Below are 19,908 nucleotides of genomic sequence, written 5' to 3' on the forward strand. Positions count from 1 at the left end.
CTGGGACAGAGAGACTGAAAAACAGCTTCTATCTCAAGGCCATCAGACTGCTAAACAGCCATCACTAGTACATCAGAGGCTGCTGCCTGTAGACATAGATTAGGAGTCACTGGCCACTTTAAGGAAATGAAACTGTACTCTATACTATGCCACCGTATCTTAGTCCAATGCCGCTTTGACACATTTATATATATTATTAAATCCTTCCAATATAACAAAAAAAAACATTTTAGTTACGAATTTAACTTTAATGAAATGAGTTGACTCTTCACATGGGATGATTTCACTGAACAACAAAAGAAAGGGAATATTGAAAGATCCATCGCATCTCCCAAAAACGTTTATATCATATCATATCATCATGTAAAATGATAGTCTAGAAACTAAAGCTTCTCCCTGGACCTTCTCAATGTCCACCTCTTGAACATCAGACTCTGAGGCCTCATCTTGACTGTCACTTTCCAACCTTGTTGAGGATGGCTTGTTGTTGGGCTCAAAAAGCCTCATTTGCCCAGATGACCACCACAATTTTTCAACCCTTGTTTTTGGTCAGCCTGTTGCTTGCTTTGGTGTGTGTGTGTTCCCAAACAAGGACCAGTTCGCCAGACTGCCCAGAACCTTGCCCTCATCCAGGCCACGGTGGCGAGACACAGTTATGATGACACCATAGGCCTTGTTGATCTCTGCACCAGACAGGTTGCTCTTGCCAGCATACTTGGGGTCTAACATGTAAGTTGCGGCGTGTATGGGCTTCAGGCGGAAGTCTTCATGCTTTTTGATGTATTTCATAACTGCAGTTTCCTCTACTTGGAGCAACAGTGAAGTGGGCAGGGCAGTACGGATTTCTGCTCTGACATCTGCAAGCAGACAGGATGGCATTGTCTCTCTCAATCCATGCAATGACTACTGCTATAGGTTTCAGGAGTTTCAGGCTGCTTACCACTCTCTCCCAAAATACATCATCCAGGAGGATCCTCTTGATGGGGCTGACCATATCGGCAGACTTTGATATAGCCATTTCTTAGAGAGACTCTTTCCCCTCCAGGAGACTGTCAAACATGATGACAACACCACCACAATGGCTGTTGCTGGGCAGCTTCAATGTGGCGCTCTTATTCTTCTCACTTTGCTTGGTGAGGTAGATTGCTGCTATAACGTGATGACCCTTCACATAACTAACAATTTCCTTGGCTCTCTTGTAGAGTGTATCCATTGTTTTCAGTGCCATGATGTCCTTGAGGAGCATATTCAATGCATGAGCAGCACAGCCAATGGGTGTGATGTGAGGGTAGGACTCCTCCACTTTAGACCAAGCAGCCTTCATGTTCACAGCATTGTCTGTCACCAGTGCAAATACCTTCTTTGGTCCAAGGTCATTGACTGCCTTCAGCTCATACGCAATGTAGAGACCGGTGTGTCTGTTGTCCCTTGTGTCTGTGCTCTTGTAGAATATTGGTTGAGGGGTGGAGATAATGTAGTTCATTATTCCTTGTCCACATACAGTCTGCTTTCTCTATGATTTTCTTGACCTTCACTTTAACTCTGTTGAACTCTGTATCCAGCAAATTAGTAGATAAAGCATGTCTGGTTGGAGGGGTGTATGCTGGGTGAACATTACTCAGAAATCTCTTTCAATACACATTGCCTGTGAGCATCAGAAGTGAACCAGTTGCATACACAGCTCGAGCAAGACATTCATCACCATTTCTCTGACTACATTCCTCCATTGAGTCAAAAAAAACTTCTGATTCCAGGAGGACCATGAGCTGTTGCTATCAATAGGGTGTCTGATTCATCATTATCACCTTGAATAGATTTAGAGGGACTTTTGTCAGAAGTTGCTTGTTGTGAGCGCTGAGGGAACTTTAGGCACTTGACCAAATGATTTTTGTATCTTTGTTGCATTTTTCACATATGACTTGGCACAGTATTTGCAAATGTACACAGCTTTTCTACATTAGCTGCAGTGAAATGCATCCATTTTCTTGTAAAGATTCTAAAAAATTTGTAAAAAGAAACATACAATTCCATGTACAGATAAATAGTTAAACAGTTATATTAAACAACTCCTTTGTAAGATAAATGTTTTAAAATAAACATTTATGGAAACGGGTGAATTAACACTCCTCAATTAGCAGGCTCAAGCAAGCTAAAACCGACATGGTAGCAAAAACTAACTAGCATAAAATGTTAACTTCTTGAGTGTAGGGAGCAGGATTTTTGTTTTTGGCTAAAAAACATACCCATTTGAAACTGCCTATTTCTCAGGCCCAGACACTAGAATATGCATATCATTGTCAGATTAGGATAGAATACACTCTAAAGTTTCCAAAACTGTCAAAATATTGTCTGTGAGTATAACAGAACTGATATTGCAGGCGAAAACCTGAGGAAAATCAAACCAGGAAGTGCTGTTTTTCCTGAAAGCTCTCTGTTCCATTGGATGCCTTGCCTCCATTTAAAGGGATATTAACCTTTAGACATAGTTTCAGGCTTTTATTTTGAAAAATGAGCGAGAAAGATAACATCGCGTCAGTGGATAGCTGGGTGTTCGCAGAGTTTTCCTTGCGCAACAGAATGGGGCAGCCATTGTCTCTCCTTCTCCTATTAAAAAAGCGACAGTCCCGGTTGATATATTATTGATTATATATTTTACAAACAACCTGAGGATTGATTATAATAAAACTTTTGACATGTTTCTGTGGACATTACGGATACTATTTGAATTTTCTTCTACGATGTCGTGACCGCTCGAGTCTGTGGATTTCTGAACATAATGCGCCAAACAAATGGAGGTATTTTGGATATAAAAATAATCTTTATGGAACAAAAGGAACATTTATTGTGTAACTGGGAGTCTCATGAGTGCAAACATCCGAAGATCATCAAAGGTAAGCGATTTAATCTATAGCTTTTCTGACTTTCGTGACCAATCTACTTGGCAATATTTTGTCTAGTGAGAGAGATGTTCTTACATGAACGCTTGTTATGCTTTCGCCGAAAAGCTGTATTGAAATCTGACACGCCAGGTGGATTAACAACAAGCTACGCTGTGTTTTGCCAAATTGCACTTGTGATTTCACGGAAATTAAATATTTTTAGTTATTTAATTTGAATTTGACACACTGCAATTCAGCAGGTGTTGATGAAAATGATCCCGCTAACGGGATGGGTGCGTCAAGAAGTTAACAAGTTAAAAATGATTTAAACACACTTTGCTGTAGGCTACTATTTACTAGTTAACACAATCATGTGTGACATATAAAATAAACGTCCTCTTGCTGTCAACTGCGTTTATTTTCAGCAAACTTAACATGTGTAAATATTTGTATGAACATAAGATTCAACAACTCCGACAAACTGAACAAATTCCACAGACATGTGACTAACAGAAATGGAATAATGTGTCCCTGAACAAAGGGGGGGTCAAAATCAAAAGTAACAGTCAGTATCTGGTGTGGCCACCAGCTGCATTAAGTACTGCAGTGCATCTCCTCCTCATGGACTGCACCAGATTTGCCCGTTCTTGCTGTGAGATGTTACCCCACTCTTCGAAGGCACCTGTAAGTTCCCGGACATTTCTGGGGGGATTGGCCACAGCCCTCGCCCTCCGATCCAACAGGTCCCCGATGTGCTCAATGGGATTGACATCCGGGCTCTTCGCTGGCCATGGCAGAACACCGACATTCCTGTCTTGCAGGAAATCACGCAGAGAACGAGCAGTGTGGCTGGTGGCATTGTCATGCTGACCCCTCCTGTCTCAGCCTCCAGTATTTATGCTGCAGTAGTTTGTGTCGGGGGGCTAGGGTCAGTTTGTTATATCTGGAGTACTTCTCCTGTCCTATTCGGTGTCCTGTGTGAATCTAAGTGTGCGTTCTCTAATTCTCTCCTTCTCTCTTTCTCTCTCTCGGAGGACCTGAGCCCTAGGACCATGCCCCAGGACTACCTGACATGATGACTCCTTGTTGTCCCCAGTCCACCTGGCTGTGCTGCTGCTCCAGTTTCAACTGTTCTGCCTTATTATTATTCGACCATGCTGGTCGGTTTATGAACATCTGAACATCTTGGCCATGTTCTGTTATAATTTCCATCCGGCACAGCCAGAAGACGACTGGCCACCCCACATAGCCTGGTTCCTCTCTAGGTTTCTTCCTAGGTTTTGGCCTTTCTAGGGAGTTTTTCCTAGCCACCGTGCTTCTACACCTGCATTGCTTGCTGTTTGGGGTTTTAGGCTGGGTTTCTGTACAGCACTTTGAGATATCAGCTGATGTACGAAGGGCTATATAAATACATTTGATTTGAGTTTAAAGGCAAAGTCAACTTAGTGTATGTAAACTTCTGACCCACTGGAATTGTGGGGAGGGTCATGTCAGGATGAGCCTGCAGAAAGGGTACCACATGAGGGATGTCTTCCCTGTCACACACATCATTGAGATTGCCTGCAATGACAACAAGCTGTCCGATGCTGCTGTGACACACCGCCCCAGACCATGACGGACCATCCACCTTCAAATCGATCCCGCTCCAGAGTACAGGCCTCAGTGTAACGCTCATTCCTTCGACGATAAACACGAATCCGACAATCACCCCTGGTGAGACAAAACCGTGAAGAGTGAAGAGCACTTTTTGCCAGTCCTGTCTGGTCCAGCGACGCTGGGTTTGTGCCCGTAGACAACGTTGTTGCCGGTGATGTCTGGTGAGGACCTGCCTTACAACAGGCCTACAAGCCCTCAGACCAGCCTCTCTCATCCTATTGCGGACAGTCTGAGCACTGATGGGGGGACTGTGCATTCCTGTTGTAACTCTGGCAGTTGTTGTTGCCATCCTGTACCTGTTCCGCAGGTGTGATGTTCGGATGTACCGAACCTGTGCAGGTGTTGTTACACGTGGTCTGCCACTGCGAGGACGATCAGCTGTCCGTCCTGTCTCCCTGTATCACTCTCTTAGGTGTCTCACAGTACGGACATTGCAGTTTATTGCCCTGTCCACATCTGCAGTCCTCATGCCTCCTTGTACTATGCCTGAGGCACGTTCACGCCGATGAGCAGGTACCCTGGGCATCTTTCTTTTGGTGTTTTTCAGAGTCAGTAGAAAGGCCTCTTTAGTGTTCTAAGTTTTCATAACTGTGACCTTAATTGTCTATCGCCTGTAAGCTGTTAGTGTCTTAACGACCGTTCCACAGGTGCATGTTCAATAATTGTTTATGGTTCATTGAACAAGCATGGGAAACAGTGTTTAAACCCTTTACAATGAAGATCTGTGAAGTTATATGGATTTTTACTAATTATCTTTGAAAGACAGGGTCCTGAAAAAGGGACGTTTATTTTTTTGCTGAGTTTATATTCACTCCACTCAGTATTGTAATCAAAACTTACCAGAAAGCATGTAGTCCTCGGCTCAGAAAGTGTATAGTTTGGGCTCAATAGCATCTCATTAGTGTGCAAGATCTTGAGAATCAGCAGGACATGTGATGGAAGAATGTACTGTGCATGCAGAGGGTTGCAATTCTATTGAATTGGGGATAGTTTAACCAAAATATGCCACAAGACCTAGAATTGCCTTGTGTATCCCACAAAAAAAGGTTCACTGTTATAAGCTAACTTTTTTTGATGGATTTATGCAAAATTCCAGGACTTAACTTCCTATGGAAAATTTCCGGAAATTTCCCGGGAAGTTTCTGACCCTTTGCAACCCGACTTAGATTTACGTGCATTTTTGTTGTTGTGTTGTGAAACTGTTGGATATTACTGCACTGCCTGAGCTAGAATCACAAGCATTTCGCTACACCCGCAATAACATCTGGTAAACACGTGTATGTGACCAATACATTTTGAGTTGATTTGAAAAGGCACCTAAAGGACTCTGACCATGAGAAACAAGATTCTCTGGTCTGATGGAAATAATATTGAACTCTTTGACCTGAATGCCAAACGTCACGTCTGGAGGAAACCTGACACCATCCCTACGGTGAAGCGTGGTGGCAGCATTGCGATGGGGGATGTTTTTCAGCAGGGACTGGGAGAACAGCCAGGATCGAGGGGCTGATGAACGGAGCAAAGTACAGAGATCCTTGATGAATCTAACAAAATGTGTACATATTTGACTAGGCAAGTCAGTTACGAACAAATTCTTATTTACAATGATGGCCTAGGAACAATGGGTTAACTGCCTTGTTCAGGGGCAGAACAACTAATTTTTACCTTGACAGCTCAGGGATTCGATTTAGCAACCTTTCGGTTACAAGCCCAACACTCTAACCACTAGGCTACCTGCCGACCCAAAGTCAAGGAGTATGAATACTTTCCGAATGCACTGTATATACAGGGCTGTGCAAAAGTATTCAGGCCCCTTGGATTTATTGTGTTACAAAGTGGGATTCAAATTGATTGAATTGTACTTTTTTTTGTCTACAGTCTACACAAAATATTCTAATGTCAAAGTGGAAGGAAAAATAGTAACATTTAAAAAAATATATAATAATAACAATGAAATAACTATAAAATATAGTCGTTGCATAAGTATTCAACTCCCTGGGTCAATACATGTTAGAAACACTTTTTGGCATTGATTACAGCTGTGAGTCTTCCTGGGTAAGTCTATAAGAGCTTTGCCCACCTGCATTGTGCAATATTTGCCCATTATTTTAACCATTCTTCAAGCTCTGTCAACATTGGGGATCATGACTAGACAGCAATTTAAGTCTTGCCATAGATTTTCACTCTGTCATTAAGAGTGGAGTCGACTACAATGTTGTTGATCCATCCTCTGTTTTCTCCCATCACAGCCATTGAACTCTGTAGCTGTCTTAAAATCCCCAATGGCCTCATGGTAAGACCCCTGTGTCTTTGTGGTTTAATACATACTCCACAGCATAATTATTACCTTGACCATGCTTAAAGAGAGATTCAATGTCTGATTTTGTTATTGTTATCAATTTACCAATCACTGCCCTTTGAGGCTTTCGAAAAGCTCCCTGATATTTGTAGTTTAATCTATGCTTGAAATTCAATACTTGACTGAGGGACCTTTACAGATGTTATATGTATGGGGGACAGAGGAAGTGTTAGTCATTAAAAAAGTGTGTCCATGTAACTTATATGATTTGTTATATCAAATTTGTCTTCTAAACAAATGTAGGCTTGCCTAAACAAAATGGCTGAATACTTCTGCAACGACTATTTTAGTTCTGAATTTATCTTAAATAAATAATAATTCTTCCACTGAAAATACAGAGTATTTGTGTGTAAATTGACAACAAAAAAAGACAATTCAATAAATTTTAATCCCACTTTGTAACAAAAGTGAAGACATCCAAGGGGGTCTGAATACTTTTGCAAGACACTGTATTAATATATACTGGGTCATAGTTCAGGTGGGCCTTCACACTTCAGCAAACAATGTTTTTCTTGGTATGCTCTTTTCATATACTGGGTCATGTTCAGTTTGGCACACTGTAGCAAAACCTTACCTCCATGTTTTAGTCCATTTTGAAACGTTTTCACCCTACTGAACATACCCAAGCCTGGACGCTTTGCTTCAATATCAGCTAAGAGTTGGCCACATGGCCGCCCTGTCCATATGATCACTGGATGTCTGGCTTTGGCCAACACTTGCTCTCTATTTATCTCTATCCATGTTCCACTGGCTACCATCAACTAGCACCCTCTTGTTCACCCTGACTGACCTAATAGGAATATAATATTTATTCTTAGTACAAACATCTTAGAATGGCTACCAGTGGAACAGGCATGCTTGTCCAGGTATGTTGTTAGTCACATGTACAGGAACGCAGATGTAATTGCAGGGTGGGGGGAGCAGGTAGCTGCCTAGTGGCTATTCATGGTCTGGGGGTAGAAGCTATTGGCCAGTCATTGCCCTGATAGTCCTGTACTGTCTGAGTGAAGGAAGTGAACCATGGCTCGGGTAACTGTATTAGCAATGAGTCAGGATATTTGACATGTTTCACCACATGAGCCATACTGTGCCAGCTGACTATGTGTATTGACCAGCTGACTGTATGTCTGGTTGTTTCTCCAGTAGAGCTGAGCTATTAGTGCTTTTTTAGGTCTATTTAGGTTTCGGTTCAATTATTTAAGAAATTATCACGGTTTTTGGTTGCGACTATTTTTTTAAACATGAAATGCATGATGAGATAATGACGTTACATTGATTTTAGAGCTTTTAATGGAAATTCCAAAGCCCAAAATAGTGAACATTGATAATATTTCATTGTCTCTGTCAGGTCCACATTGGGTAGACATCAATAGAAAAATAGGAAATTACTATGCAATATTTCAGCTACTTAGTTTTTATTTGATGGCTTTATTATTGCTCATTCCTTAAAGTAATCATCTCTGCTCAGGCAGTAGCAGGCAGCCAGGCCATATAACACCTATGTGCTCCCCATACTGTACGGTCTTCGTATTTTGCCAAACTGCATATTATGCTGCAGAGCTGTCTGACAATCATTTTACTAGTTCTTCAAAGTTGATAAGGCATACTTTCACAAACTGTCTCTGTCCCTCTTGTCGTTGTGTACATTACTCTCTCATGTGGTCTATGCAGTCTGTGTATCTAACCTAATGTAGCAGGTGTAAAATGTATCCGTCCAAAGATCTGTATATAATGACGAGATGCTCCCGTTTACCGCCTAACAATGGGAGTTGTTGTCCCAAAGGCGGGAATGCAGGCGACAAGCTTAGGTCCAAACTAAGCCAATAGACTTCGCAGACCTCTCACTTTTGCCTCTTCCTCTCTGAGCAGTCTGTCTAAATGGAATTCAAGTAATTGAACCGACATCAGTCAATTAGTTGTTTAATAACAGAAAACCCCCAGAAAAGTTGGTTAATCGCTCAGCACTATTCTCCAGTGTACTGACCAGCTGACTGTATGTCCTCTGGTTATTTGTTCAGTGTATTGACCAGCTGATGCTGGTGCAGGCAGAGCTGCAGGACTCGGTGAAGGAGCTGGCTAAGACCAGGAAGAAGTATCAGGAGACAGAGACCATGGCCCAGGCCGTCAGGGACAAGGCCGAGCAGGACGCCAAGTACGTGCACGCACACACACAAACAAAAAAATCCTACCCCTACGGCCCTGTGGAGATTTGAGAGGATCAGATGGGTAACAAATCTGAGGGAAAGGTGGAGCTATTGCCGTAATGCTACCTATCCAATCCTCACGAATGTACAGGAGTGACAATGTAAAAGACTATAGGGAATCATTGGTCTTGTGTAACTCTGTTCACATATATGTTCCATCTCTCCCTCTGTTCTGTCCAGGTCCAAACTGAGTCTCTTCCAATCCAGGTCCAGTCTGCAGAGGGCAAGTGTAAAGGTGAGAGAATTAAATGAATCCATTTTATGTAAGGCCAATTGGCCATGACTACAAACTCAAGTGCATATGGGAATGGAGAAAAAAAGTACAACTATCAAACTAAGTTACTGATGTGCATGTTTTCAGCTGAAAGCCAAGAGGAGTGAGTGTAACTCCAAAGCCACCCATGCCAGGAACGACTATCTCCTCACGCTAGCTGCGGCTAACGCTCACCAGCAGCGCTATTACGACACTGACCTGATCGACTGCATTAAGGTGAGGCGTTGGCACACACAAAGTATGCGGGCATTCCAGGTACTTTTTTTTGCAGTTGCCTCATATCTCAGGTGATTGCTGTGTCATAGTTAGCATGACTGCAAAAACAGACTACCTGGAATGCCACCACCAGTGTGCGAGTGTGTGAGATGGAGGGTTATTGCTGCATTACTGATAAATTACAAGTTAAGTTATTTCCCTGTTTACTGCGCTCCTCAGGTCCTGGATGGGAGCATCTATGAGCAGGTGAAGGACTACCTGGTCTCTCTGTGCCAGATGGAGCTTGAGTCCTATCAGGCTGTTCACAACACTTTCAACATCCTCCTGGAGAACTCCAATGGGGTGAGCGCACGCAAACTAGCCCAGTGGCCGTGTGTCAAGTGTCTCGAAGGAGCGCTGATCCAGAATCAGTTTAGCCTTTTAGATGAAAAAATGTATAGGAAATGAAACTTGAACGGGGAATTGTGGGATGCTTGATACTAATGGCCCCAGGTATTATCCTTCATTGAACTAGCCTGGACCAAGATCTGTTTGTGCTGTCTTGCCAACTCCTATGGTCTAATGATATTGGCTATACAGCACAAACCAGGCTTTTATTGGAGTTTTTTTTTCTCCCCAGCATTCTTCTATGCAGAGAATGCTGGGAAGTCGGTGTAACAGGTGGTTAGATCAGAACCTTGTCTGAAAGCTGAAGGATTGCATTAACTCCCCCAAGCTAATGCCTAGGCTTTAGCTCAGTGTGCAAGAGACCCAGGTTCAAAACCCAGATGGTCAAGTTAGCATGTATACCATTGTTTAGTTCCATATTTTTCTTTTAAAGCTAGAATTGTTCATTTAAACAAAACAAAGCATCTCCCCACCCCTGTTTTGCTAAAAAGCTCAGGGATGGGGCTAGAGAGTTATGCGTGCAACGACTGACCCTCCATGATATCAAATGTATAGCTTTAACCATGTTTTGAGGCTATACAAGTGTTTGTTTACGTTGTTTCCAACCAGTGGAGTGAGGCAAGCTTATGTTTTGGGTTCTGATGGGGTACGACCATTAAACAAAGCTCATGAGGCATTTATAAATGATATTCTAGACAAATCTATGGGTATAATATAATTTAAGTCCAAAAATTTATGTAGCAACTATGGAATCTAGCTTTAAGGATTTAGAGATTACTTATCCCAATAGGCTGTTGTCTTCCTACCTATTAGGTTACCCCTCAGCGATCTTAGTCCTGGGCTCTTGGGGTCATCTTGTGTTTCTGTAACCCGACTGTAGTTTACAGTTAGTTTCCGCTCAACCCAGCATGAACGTACAGTACCAGTCAAAAGTTTGGACACCTATTCAGGGTTTTTCTTTATTTTTAATATTTTCTACCTTGTAGAATAATAGTAAAGACATCAAAACTATGAAATCACACATATGGAATCATGTAGTAACCAAAAAAGTGTTAAACAAATTGAAATATATTTTAGATTCTTCAAAGTAGTCAACCTTTGCCTTGATGACAGCTCTGCACACTCTTGGCATTCTCTCAACCAGCTTCACCTGGAATGTTTTTCCAACAGTCTTGAAGGAGTTTCCACCATATGCTGAGCACTTGTTGGCTGCTTGTCCTTCACTCTGTGGTCCAACTCATCCCAAACCATCTCAATTGGGTTGAGGTTGAGTGATCAAATAGCCCTTACACAGACTGTTGGTGTGTTGGGTCATTGTCCTGTTGAAAAACAAATGATAGTCCCACTAAGCGCCAACCAGATGGGATGGTGTATCGCTGCAGAATGCTGTGGTAGCCATGCTGGTTAAGTGTTCCTTGAATTCTAAATAAATCACAGACAGTGTCACCAGCAAAGCACCATCACACCTCCTCCGCAATGCTTCATGGTGGGAAATACACATGCAGAGATCATCCGTTCACCTACTCTGCGTCTCACAAAGACATGGCGGTTGGAACCAAAAAAAATCAATTTTGGACTCATCAGACCAAAGGACAGATTTCCACTGGTCCAATGTCCATTGCTTGTGTTTCTTGGCCCAAGCAAGTCTCTTCTTCTTATTGGTGTCCTTTAGTAGTGGTTTCTTTGCAGCAATTTGATCATGAAGACCTGATTCACACAGTCTCTCTGAACAGTTGATGTTGAGATGTCTGTTACTTGAACTATGTGAAGCATTTATTTGGGCTGCAATTTCTGAGGCTGGTAACTCTAATGAACGTATCCTCTGCAACAGAGGTGACTCTGGGTCTTCCTTTCCTGTGGCGGTCCTCATGAGAGCCAGTTTCATCATAACGCTTGATGGTTTTTGCGACTGCACTTGAAGAAACCTTCAAAGTTCTTGAAATGTTCCGGATTGACAAACCTTCATGTCTTTGAAGTAATGATGGACTGTTGTTTCTCTTTGCTTATTTGAGCTGTTCTTGCCATAATTTGGACTTGGTCTTTTACCAAATAGGGCTATCTTCTGTATACCACCTCGTCACAACACAACTGATTGGCTCAAACGCATTAAGAAGGAAAGAAATTTCACAAATGAACTTTTAACAAGGCACACCTGTTAATTGAAATGCTTTCTAGGTGACTACCTCGTGAAGCTGGTTGAGAGAATGTCAAGAGTGTGCAGAGCTGTCATCAAGGCAAAGGGTGGCTACTTTGAAGAACACTGCATGATTCCATATTTGTTATGTCATTGTTTTGATGTCTTCGCTATTATTCTGCAATGTAGAAAATAGTAAAAATAATGAAAAATCCCTGGAATGAGTAGTTGTGTCTGAACTATTGACTGGTACTGTGTAAATGCAGGGAGGCAGCGAGCTGTAGGTGCCAGATCCCACAGAGGGGTCAGATTTCTACCGGCTGACTCATATAGTTCCTCTTTCACTGTGACGCCACAGCAGGCTGTGTGTGTGGGTGTATAGTTTTGACCTCTCTCTGGTAATCTTCCTATGACCCTTGAGGTGACCGTGAATGCTCCCCTGTGACTTTAGGTCATGCTGCACTCTGCTCTGACTGTCAGTGGTCCTTTGATGGCCCTGGCTTAAATAAGAACAGTGTGGTCACTCGCCGATGACATAGGCCTCTTCTGTCATGATAATGAGTTTTATCTATTCTAATCCCTTTATGCCTCTTTCAGATTATCAGTTGCTTCTATTGTGCTGTATTATGAGGTTAACTAAATGGCTATGTGTGCGTGTCTGCATGTGTGTGTGCATCTGCGTATGTTCGTGTGTTCTCTTCAGATGATGCAGGACTTTCACCAGCAGCAGTTTGTACAGCAGAACCAAGTGTTCCACAGTACCCCAGCCATCCTCTTCCAGCCCATCAACACTGACACGGTGGGTAGTAGTGCTACGCTAATGCTACGCTAATGCTACTTCTCTCATGGAACGTGTTGGCTAGTGCTACGCTACACACTAGCTATGCTAAAGCTACCCTCTTGTAGAACCACTGGTCCTTCTTCACCGCTAGGCTAGCTAACCTGCTCTACCGTACATGCTTTGTGCATATGTGTAACCAAGTTGAATTTGTAGGCTCACTCCTCAACTTGAAATGCCTCTACCCATGCCATTGAATTGCTAGCTTTTCTTTGGCGTAGCTGGCTAAGGCATTGCGAGACAGGATTGGGATTTGTAAAATCCATCACAGTAGTGGACCTGTGAGGGAGGAAGCAAGCTGTTAAATGACAGTGACGTCCATTACATGCAATGCTTGTGTTTTGGTGAGTGTGTTTGTGTTGCACGCAGGTTTTTTTTTTAAAGGGGTGGATCAGTTTAAAATTGCGGAAAGAATGTTAGCTTCCAATGTAATTGTCTGCATCATTTCCAATCCCCGGTATTTTTTTGTTGTAAATATATATATATATATCCATAAACACATGCATACATATACACATATATACATACACATACCTATATAGACATACTTTTTTTAAAGAATATACCTTTATTATTATTCCCTGCAAACCCTACCGCCGATCCCCCAATTGGAGTAAACTAATAAACACTTCTGCTTTTACCTTCAATTTCTACATCTTATACACATTTTACAGACACAGTCTACTTTACAATAGTTCTCTCTTGTTTGTTCTTAGTCCTTCCTCTATTTCTGATGTCCATCCAGTTTGATTTCTATTTGTAACTATGCTATTTCACAAAAGTTCCGAACCTATATACATTTTACAGATCCTGTATGCTTTACAATGTTTATCTTGTTATTAGTCCCACCCTTCAGCTCCATTCAACCCCTCCCATCTATCTCTCAACATCATCCATTTCGGATTTCTATTTGCCATATATTTTTCAACTGTGCTGTGATGCTTCACAAAATAATTGAACCTTCCTATTCTCATAGCTTCTACAGATTGTAAATGAAAAATAAACATTTTTGCTAAAATAATTATATTATTGATTGATTTGACTATGGCTTTTCAAATCACCCAGTATTGCTATCTGTAGCGTTAGTTCTAGGCAAATGTTGCAATTCTTCATCCATTCCTGGACCTGTGACCAAAAACGAGCTACATATGTACAATACCAAAATAAATGATCTAACGACTCTGCCTCCTCACAGCAGAATCTGCAGAGCTGGGAAGATTGTATCCCCCATATATATAACATTATATTAATTGCAAGAATTTTGTATAGTAGTTTAAATTGAAAAATTCAAAGTTTTGAATCCAGCGTTGTTTTGCGTATCAATTCATTGCACGCAGGTTTGTTTGTATGGTTTATGGTGTGTATGTATATGGTGTGCATGCGAGCCCCAGAGGAACATGTTCTCAACTGACCCAGCCTGCCAGTCAGTCCGTCTGCTCGCCAGTGCACTTGTCCGCATCCTCTGCCGCCTGCAGAGGGTGTTTGTCTCCAAGACCCTCGTTGTTTTCCGTTGGTAGTGAAACAAGCGGTGGCCTGTTCCTAAAGAAAACATTTAGTGATGCAGTTGCACCCTCCACCTCCCTCAAACCTACCCCCCCTTTCCTCTCCCTAAACAATGTGACAGAAGTATCCGTATCTGGCTCTCGCTCTCTCCCTCGCTGGCTCTCGCTCTCTCCCTCGCTGGCTCTCGCACTCTCCCTCGCTGGCTTTCTGTTCTTTTTTGCTCTGGCTCGTTCTTTCTCGCACGGTATCACTTTCTCAATTCAAAGGGGCTTTACTGACGTAATTGAAATGGGTTTTATTGACATGTAATTCAAAACATAAAAATGTAAAGAAACAAAACAAACTAGAAATGAACAGTAAACAGCAATCACTAACTCAGAGGTTGCTGCCTACACTGAGACCCAATCACTGGTCACTTTAATATATGGATCACTAGTCACTTCAAACAATGCCACTTTAAAAATGTTTACATATCTTACATTACTCATATGTCACTCGGCAATCGCTCATCCAAATATTTATATGTACATATTCTCATTCACCCCTTTAGATTTGTGTGTATTAGGTAGTTGTTGGGGAATTGTTAGATATTACTGCACTGTCGGAACTAGAAGCACAAGCATTTCGCTACACTCGCATTAACATCTGCTAACTATTTGTGTGACCAATAAAATTTGATTTAAATATTGCATACACCAAGGTTTCTGAAAGATAAAGGCATTTCTAATGTTATCAGCTGTGTACAGTGATTTAACAATGTGCAAATATTTGAAATACAAATGGTAGGGGTGTCTGTGTTTTAGAATAGATAAAAGCGCATATTATTGTGACCGAAGAGCTCTCTCGCTCTCTCTCGCTGAATGTACTCATAATTATACATTTAGCCATTTGGACTGTGTTTATTATTTTGTCAGGGCTTAGAGATTAATCAGATGTGTGCGCATGAATCATGCCAGGGGTCATCATCAGTCATAGGAGTTGACCTATACACCTCCTGAGGAGAGGTGAGACCAAACTTTGTGGTCCTGTTGCGCGTGTCCATCAGATGGCCAGTGATCTCTGTTCATTACCGAGTGCAATGGAAAATGTTTCAAATCATTTTGTATTAGGAAACAAACATTAGCGTTTTGATTATTAGACAAGTCCAGGGACGTCCCTCCCCGTTTCAGTACGTTTTCTTCTGTTTGGTGGATAATGAACACTTAGTGTTACAGAACGTTCTGATATAAGTCTATTATGTAGAACGAATATGATTGTAGGTCATGTAGACTAGAGAACCGTGTCAGCTCTATTCCTTTATATTTTTCAGTGTTCAGAACATATCACATTACACATCAGAGAGGCCTGGACTGAGACTTCACGCCTTGTAGATGAGTTGTGGAGAGAAATAAGAACAAGATTATTCCATTTTAAATCTGGAATTTATGTTTTTCTGATCGCCTTCTAATCCTATATTATTGGAATCAACCTACCCCCGAGCAAATATCAGACATTTCACATTGTACTGATTACATCCCTGATTTAGAGACCTTGCCTTTCATGGATTGGCTGTGTTCCTCTTGTGAGGTCATCCATAGAGGAAGTGCTTTCCTCTAGGTTGTTTTCCTTTCGACACAAACATACACTGTTTTGTCGTCTGCCTCAATAGTGGAATAATGTTTTTTGCTACGCCGCCTTGAGTTCATTCCTCAAAAATCTAATTTCATAATATTTGCCAACATTCACCCTCAAACGAATACCAGCTCCAATATCCAACCATAAATATTTAGGTGAATGTCTGTTTTATATGTACCATATATTATGTCTTTTTGACTTATTTTAATAGATGCACGGACAGATACGGATGCTGAATATGTTTAGCTGAATATTATCAATTATTATTCAACTCTCTCTCTCCCTCCCCTATACATCATCCCTGGTCACTAGGTGGGGCAGTTGCAGAAGGAGAGTGGCACAGTGGAGGAGCACAGTCTGGATAAGGAGGCACGGAAGTGGGCGACCCGAGTGGCACGAGAACACAAGAGCATCATCCACAGTCAGAGGGTGAGAGAGAGAGAGGGAGGAAAAGAGAAAGGGATGGAAATTTTCAAAAGCGAGAGCGAGGGATCGCCTATTCAAAGTGTCTCAGAGTAGGAGTGCTGATCTAGGAAAAGTTTTCTGCCTTTTAGATAAGATTACATGGACTCATAGACTTTATGACTTTATGAATACGGGCTCAGATTTGTTCAACTTCAGTACACTTCCAATATAAAATACTAATAATTAATCCGTTTTATGATGCTTGCACTGTGTCAGAGGGAAGGGAAGTGATAACGTTTAGGAAACGTTCGAACCATCGCCCTACTGGCCTGATGGTTTGTTGTTCAAATTTGGTGATAAGATAACGGATGTAGGTAGTTCTTGGCCAAACTCTGACAAGTGTTTTCCAGTAAACCAGGATGTAACATGGCCCTTTAACAACCCCGTTACTTGAAATTATATTAAATGAGTCATGCTTTATCTGTGAGAGTTTTACAATTTCTTCTATTCACTGTAATGTTGTCTACCATTTATTGCTTGATTATTTCAGCGTTTCTCATTTTCATGGCCCTATTGTTTTAGCATTTCCTGCTTTTGATTTGGTTCCTCCTTTTCATTGTGTGGTGGTGTAGTTTCTTTTAAGATTTATCATAGGTTTTGTCTACTGTACTATGCAGGGAATAGGGCGCCATTTCAGACGCAGCCATTAAGATTGGTTTGTTCTCTACATGTTACCTTTCAGGCCCTGGAGGACTATGGGACCCAACAGGGGCTTCCGGAGCAGAACCTCAGCGAGCTAGAGCTCAAGATGGAGGAGGCCAGGGAGAACCTGCGGAGAGCAGAGGTAAACTTGTGCGTGTGTGTAGTGAAGTTTAGTAGGATTGTGATTTTATTTTTTATTTATTCAACTAGGCAAGTCCGTTAAGAACAAATTCTTATTTACAATGACGGCCTACACCGGACAACACTGGGCCAATTGTGTGCCGCCCTACGGGACTCCCAATCACGGCAAGTTGTGATATAGCCTGGATTCGAACCAGGGTCTCGCCTCTAGCGCTGAGATGCAGTGCTAGACCACTGCGCCACTCGAGAGCAATGAGGTAGCCCTGCCTGCTGCTTCAAATCTGTCACCCTTGGCCCAAGAAGGAGACGTTGGTTTCCTGAGCAGGAGACCATGGTTATGATTCCACCAGTGCTCACATGTGTGTGTGATCCCTTACTGAGGTTTGTTTATCAGTGGGCCAGCTCTTGCCTCTGATGCCCCCTGTTGGTGGATAAGGCAGAATACATCCAACATAGTTCTAATGGAGCTTTTTATTATAGCATCAGAGTCATTACTAGGGTTGCAAAGTCCCAGGTTTTCCAGAAATCCCAGTTCGTAGATTCCTGGAATTAGGAGGGAATAAGCATGAAATTCATAATATGTCACTAACTCCAGACCGTGAAGCTGAAGGCAGATGCTCGTCTGGCTCTACTGAGAGAGGCAGGCATCACAGTGGAGACGTGGCTGAAGAGCGCCATGAACCAGGTGATGGAGGAACTGGAGAACGAGCGGTGGGCCAACCTAAATGCCCATGATCTTTCACTCTCCGTGAGTCACAAAACACACATTATGTATTCAAATACGAGTCAACATTTCATACACACAAACGCATCTCGATTTGTCATTTTGTCCCCTTTATACCTGCCTACTGGAATTTGCCGGTCTCAGGTAAATCCCATAAGGGAGCTGAGGTGCGTCTTTAAGACACTGTTTCTCAACCTTAAGGTGCTAGCTTAGCCTGTGCTGTGTTTGTGTTTTGAGATTGACTAGCCTTGTGAAACCAAGCTAACAGCATGTGAGCTTGCGAGATCAGGATGATTTAACAAGGCTACAAATTTTGCAGTCACTGATCTACAAACCACCTTCTCACTATGTCACGTCTCAAACTCATTCCACGGAGGGCCGAGTGACTGCAGGTTTTCGCTCCTCTCTTGCACTTGATTGGTCAATGAAGGTCTTTAATTAGCAAGGAACTCCCCTCACTTGGTTGTCTAAGTCATAATTGAAAGGATAAACAAAAAAAAACAGCAGGAACTAGGCCCTCCATGGAATGAGTTTGACACTCCTGCACTAGGTGATTGAAAGTATAGATTCTGCGGCTTCCCTTGCTCAAAGGGATCCTCTACAACTTTCTGTGTGTGTGTTTTTAGGGTACAGGTGACCTAGAGAGGGAGGAGGATGAAGATAGTGGAGAGGTGATGGACGACAGCAGCTCCAGCCCCTCCAGTACCCTCAGGAACTACCCCCTCACCTGCAAAGTGCTCTACTCATACAAGGTACCCCCACACACAGTGCTTTCCTATTATCTTTAAGCTGGCAAGTAACTCAGCACCTTGGATGCGGTGCAGTATGGTACCGTACCTCGTACCATATACAGTGGGGAGAACAAGTATTTGAAACACTGCCGATTTTGCAGGTTTTCCTACTTACAAAGCATGTAGAGGTCTGTATTTTTTTATCATAGGTACACTTCAACTGTGAGAGACGGAATCTAAAGCAAAAATCCAGAAAATCACATTGTATGATTTTTAAGTAATTAATTTGCATTTTATTGCATGACATAAGTATTTGATCACCTACCAACCAGTAAGAATTGCGGCTATCACAGACTTGTTCGTTTTTCAGTACACTCGTTACCTGTTTAAAAGACACCTGTACACACACTCAATCAAACAGACTCCAACCTCTCCACAATGGCCAAGACCAGAGAGCTGTGTAAGGACATCAGGGGTACAATTGTAGACCTGCACAAGGCTAGGATGGGCTACAGGACAATAGGCAAGCAGTTTTGTGAGAAGGCAACAACTGTTGGCGCAATTATTAGAAAATGGAAGAAGTTCAAGATGACGGTCAATCACCCTCGGTCTGGAGCTCCATGCAATATCTCACCTCGTGGGGCATCAATGATCATGAGGAAGGTGAGAGATCAGCCCAGAACTACACGGCAGGACCTGGTCAATGACCTGAAGAGAGCTGGGACCACAGTCTCAAAGAAAACCATTAGTAACACACTACGCCGTCATGGATTAAAATCCTGCAGCGCACGCAGGGTCCGCCTGCTCAAGCCAGCGCATGTCCAGGGCCGTCTGAGGTTTGCCAATGACCATCTGGATGATTCAGAGGAGGAATGGGAGAAGGTAATGTGGTCTGATGAGACAAAAATAGAGCTTTTTGGTCTAAACTCCACTCGCCGTGTTTAGAGGAAGAAGGATAAGTACAACCCCAAGAACACCATCCCAACCGTGAAGCATGGAGGTGGAAACATCATTCTTTGGGAATACTTTTCTGCAAAGGGGACAGGACGACTGCACCGTATTGAGGGGAGGCTGGATGGGGCCATGTATCGCGAGATCTTGGCCAACAACCTCCTTCCCTCAGTAAGAGCATTGAAGATGG

General features: G+C 42.4%; 1 protein-coding gene across 2 annotated transcripts in view; it reads left to right on the top strand.

The window, feature by feature from the left end:
• LOC110537662 (F-BAR and double SH3 domains protein 2) overlaps positions 1-19,908 on the top strand; it is a 46,100-nt gene that overhangs the window by 21,313 nt on the left and 4,879 nt on the right. For both annotated transcript variants that reach the window (XM_021623873.2, XM_036937633.1), the window contains exons 6-14: positions 8,913-9,046; positions 9,279-9,333; positions 9,460-9,588; positions 9,808-9,930; positions 12,813-12,908; positions 16,377-16,493; positions 17,212-17,313; positions 17,908-18,060; positions 18,663-18,788. In XM_021623873.2, the coding sequence (XP_021479548.2) occupies positions 8,913-9,046; positions 9,279-9,333; positions 9,460-9,588; positions 9,808-9,930; positions 12,813-12,908; positions 16,377-16,493; positions 17,212-17,313; positions 17,908-18,060; positions 18,663-18,788 (1,035 nt within the window). The remainder of the gene's footprint in view (positions 1-8,912; positions 9,047-9,278; positions 9,334-9,459; positions 9,589-9,807; positions 9,931-12,812; positions 12,909-16,376; positions 16,494-17,211; positions 17,314-17,907; positions 18,061-18,662; positions 18,789-19,908) is intronic.

Source organism: Oncorhynchus mykiss, chromosome 12 (assembly GCF_013265735.2).
Source record: "Oncorhynchus mykiss isolate Arlee chromosome 12, USDA_OmykA_1.1, whole genome shotgun sequence".
NCBI lineage: Eukaryota > Metazoa > Chordata > Actinopteri > Salmoniformes > Salmonidae > Oncorhynchus > Oncorhynchus mykiss.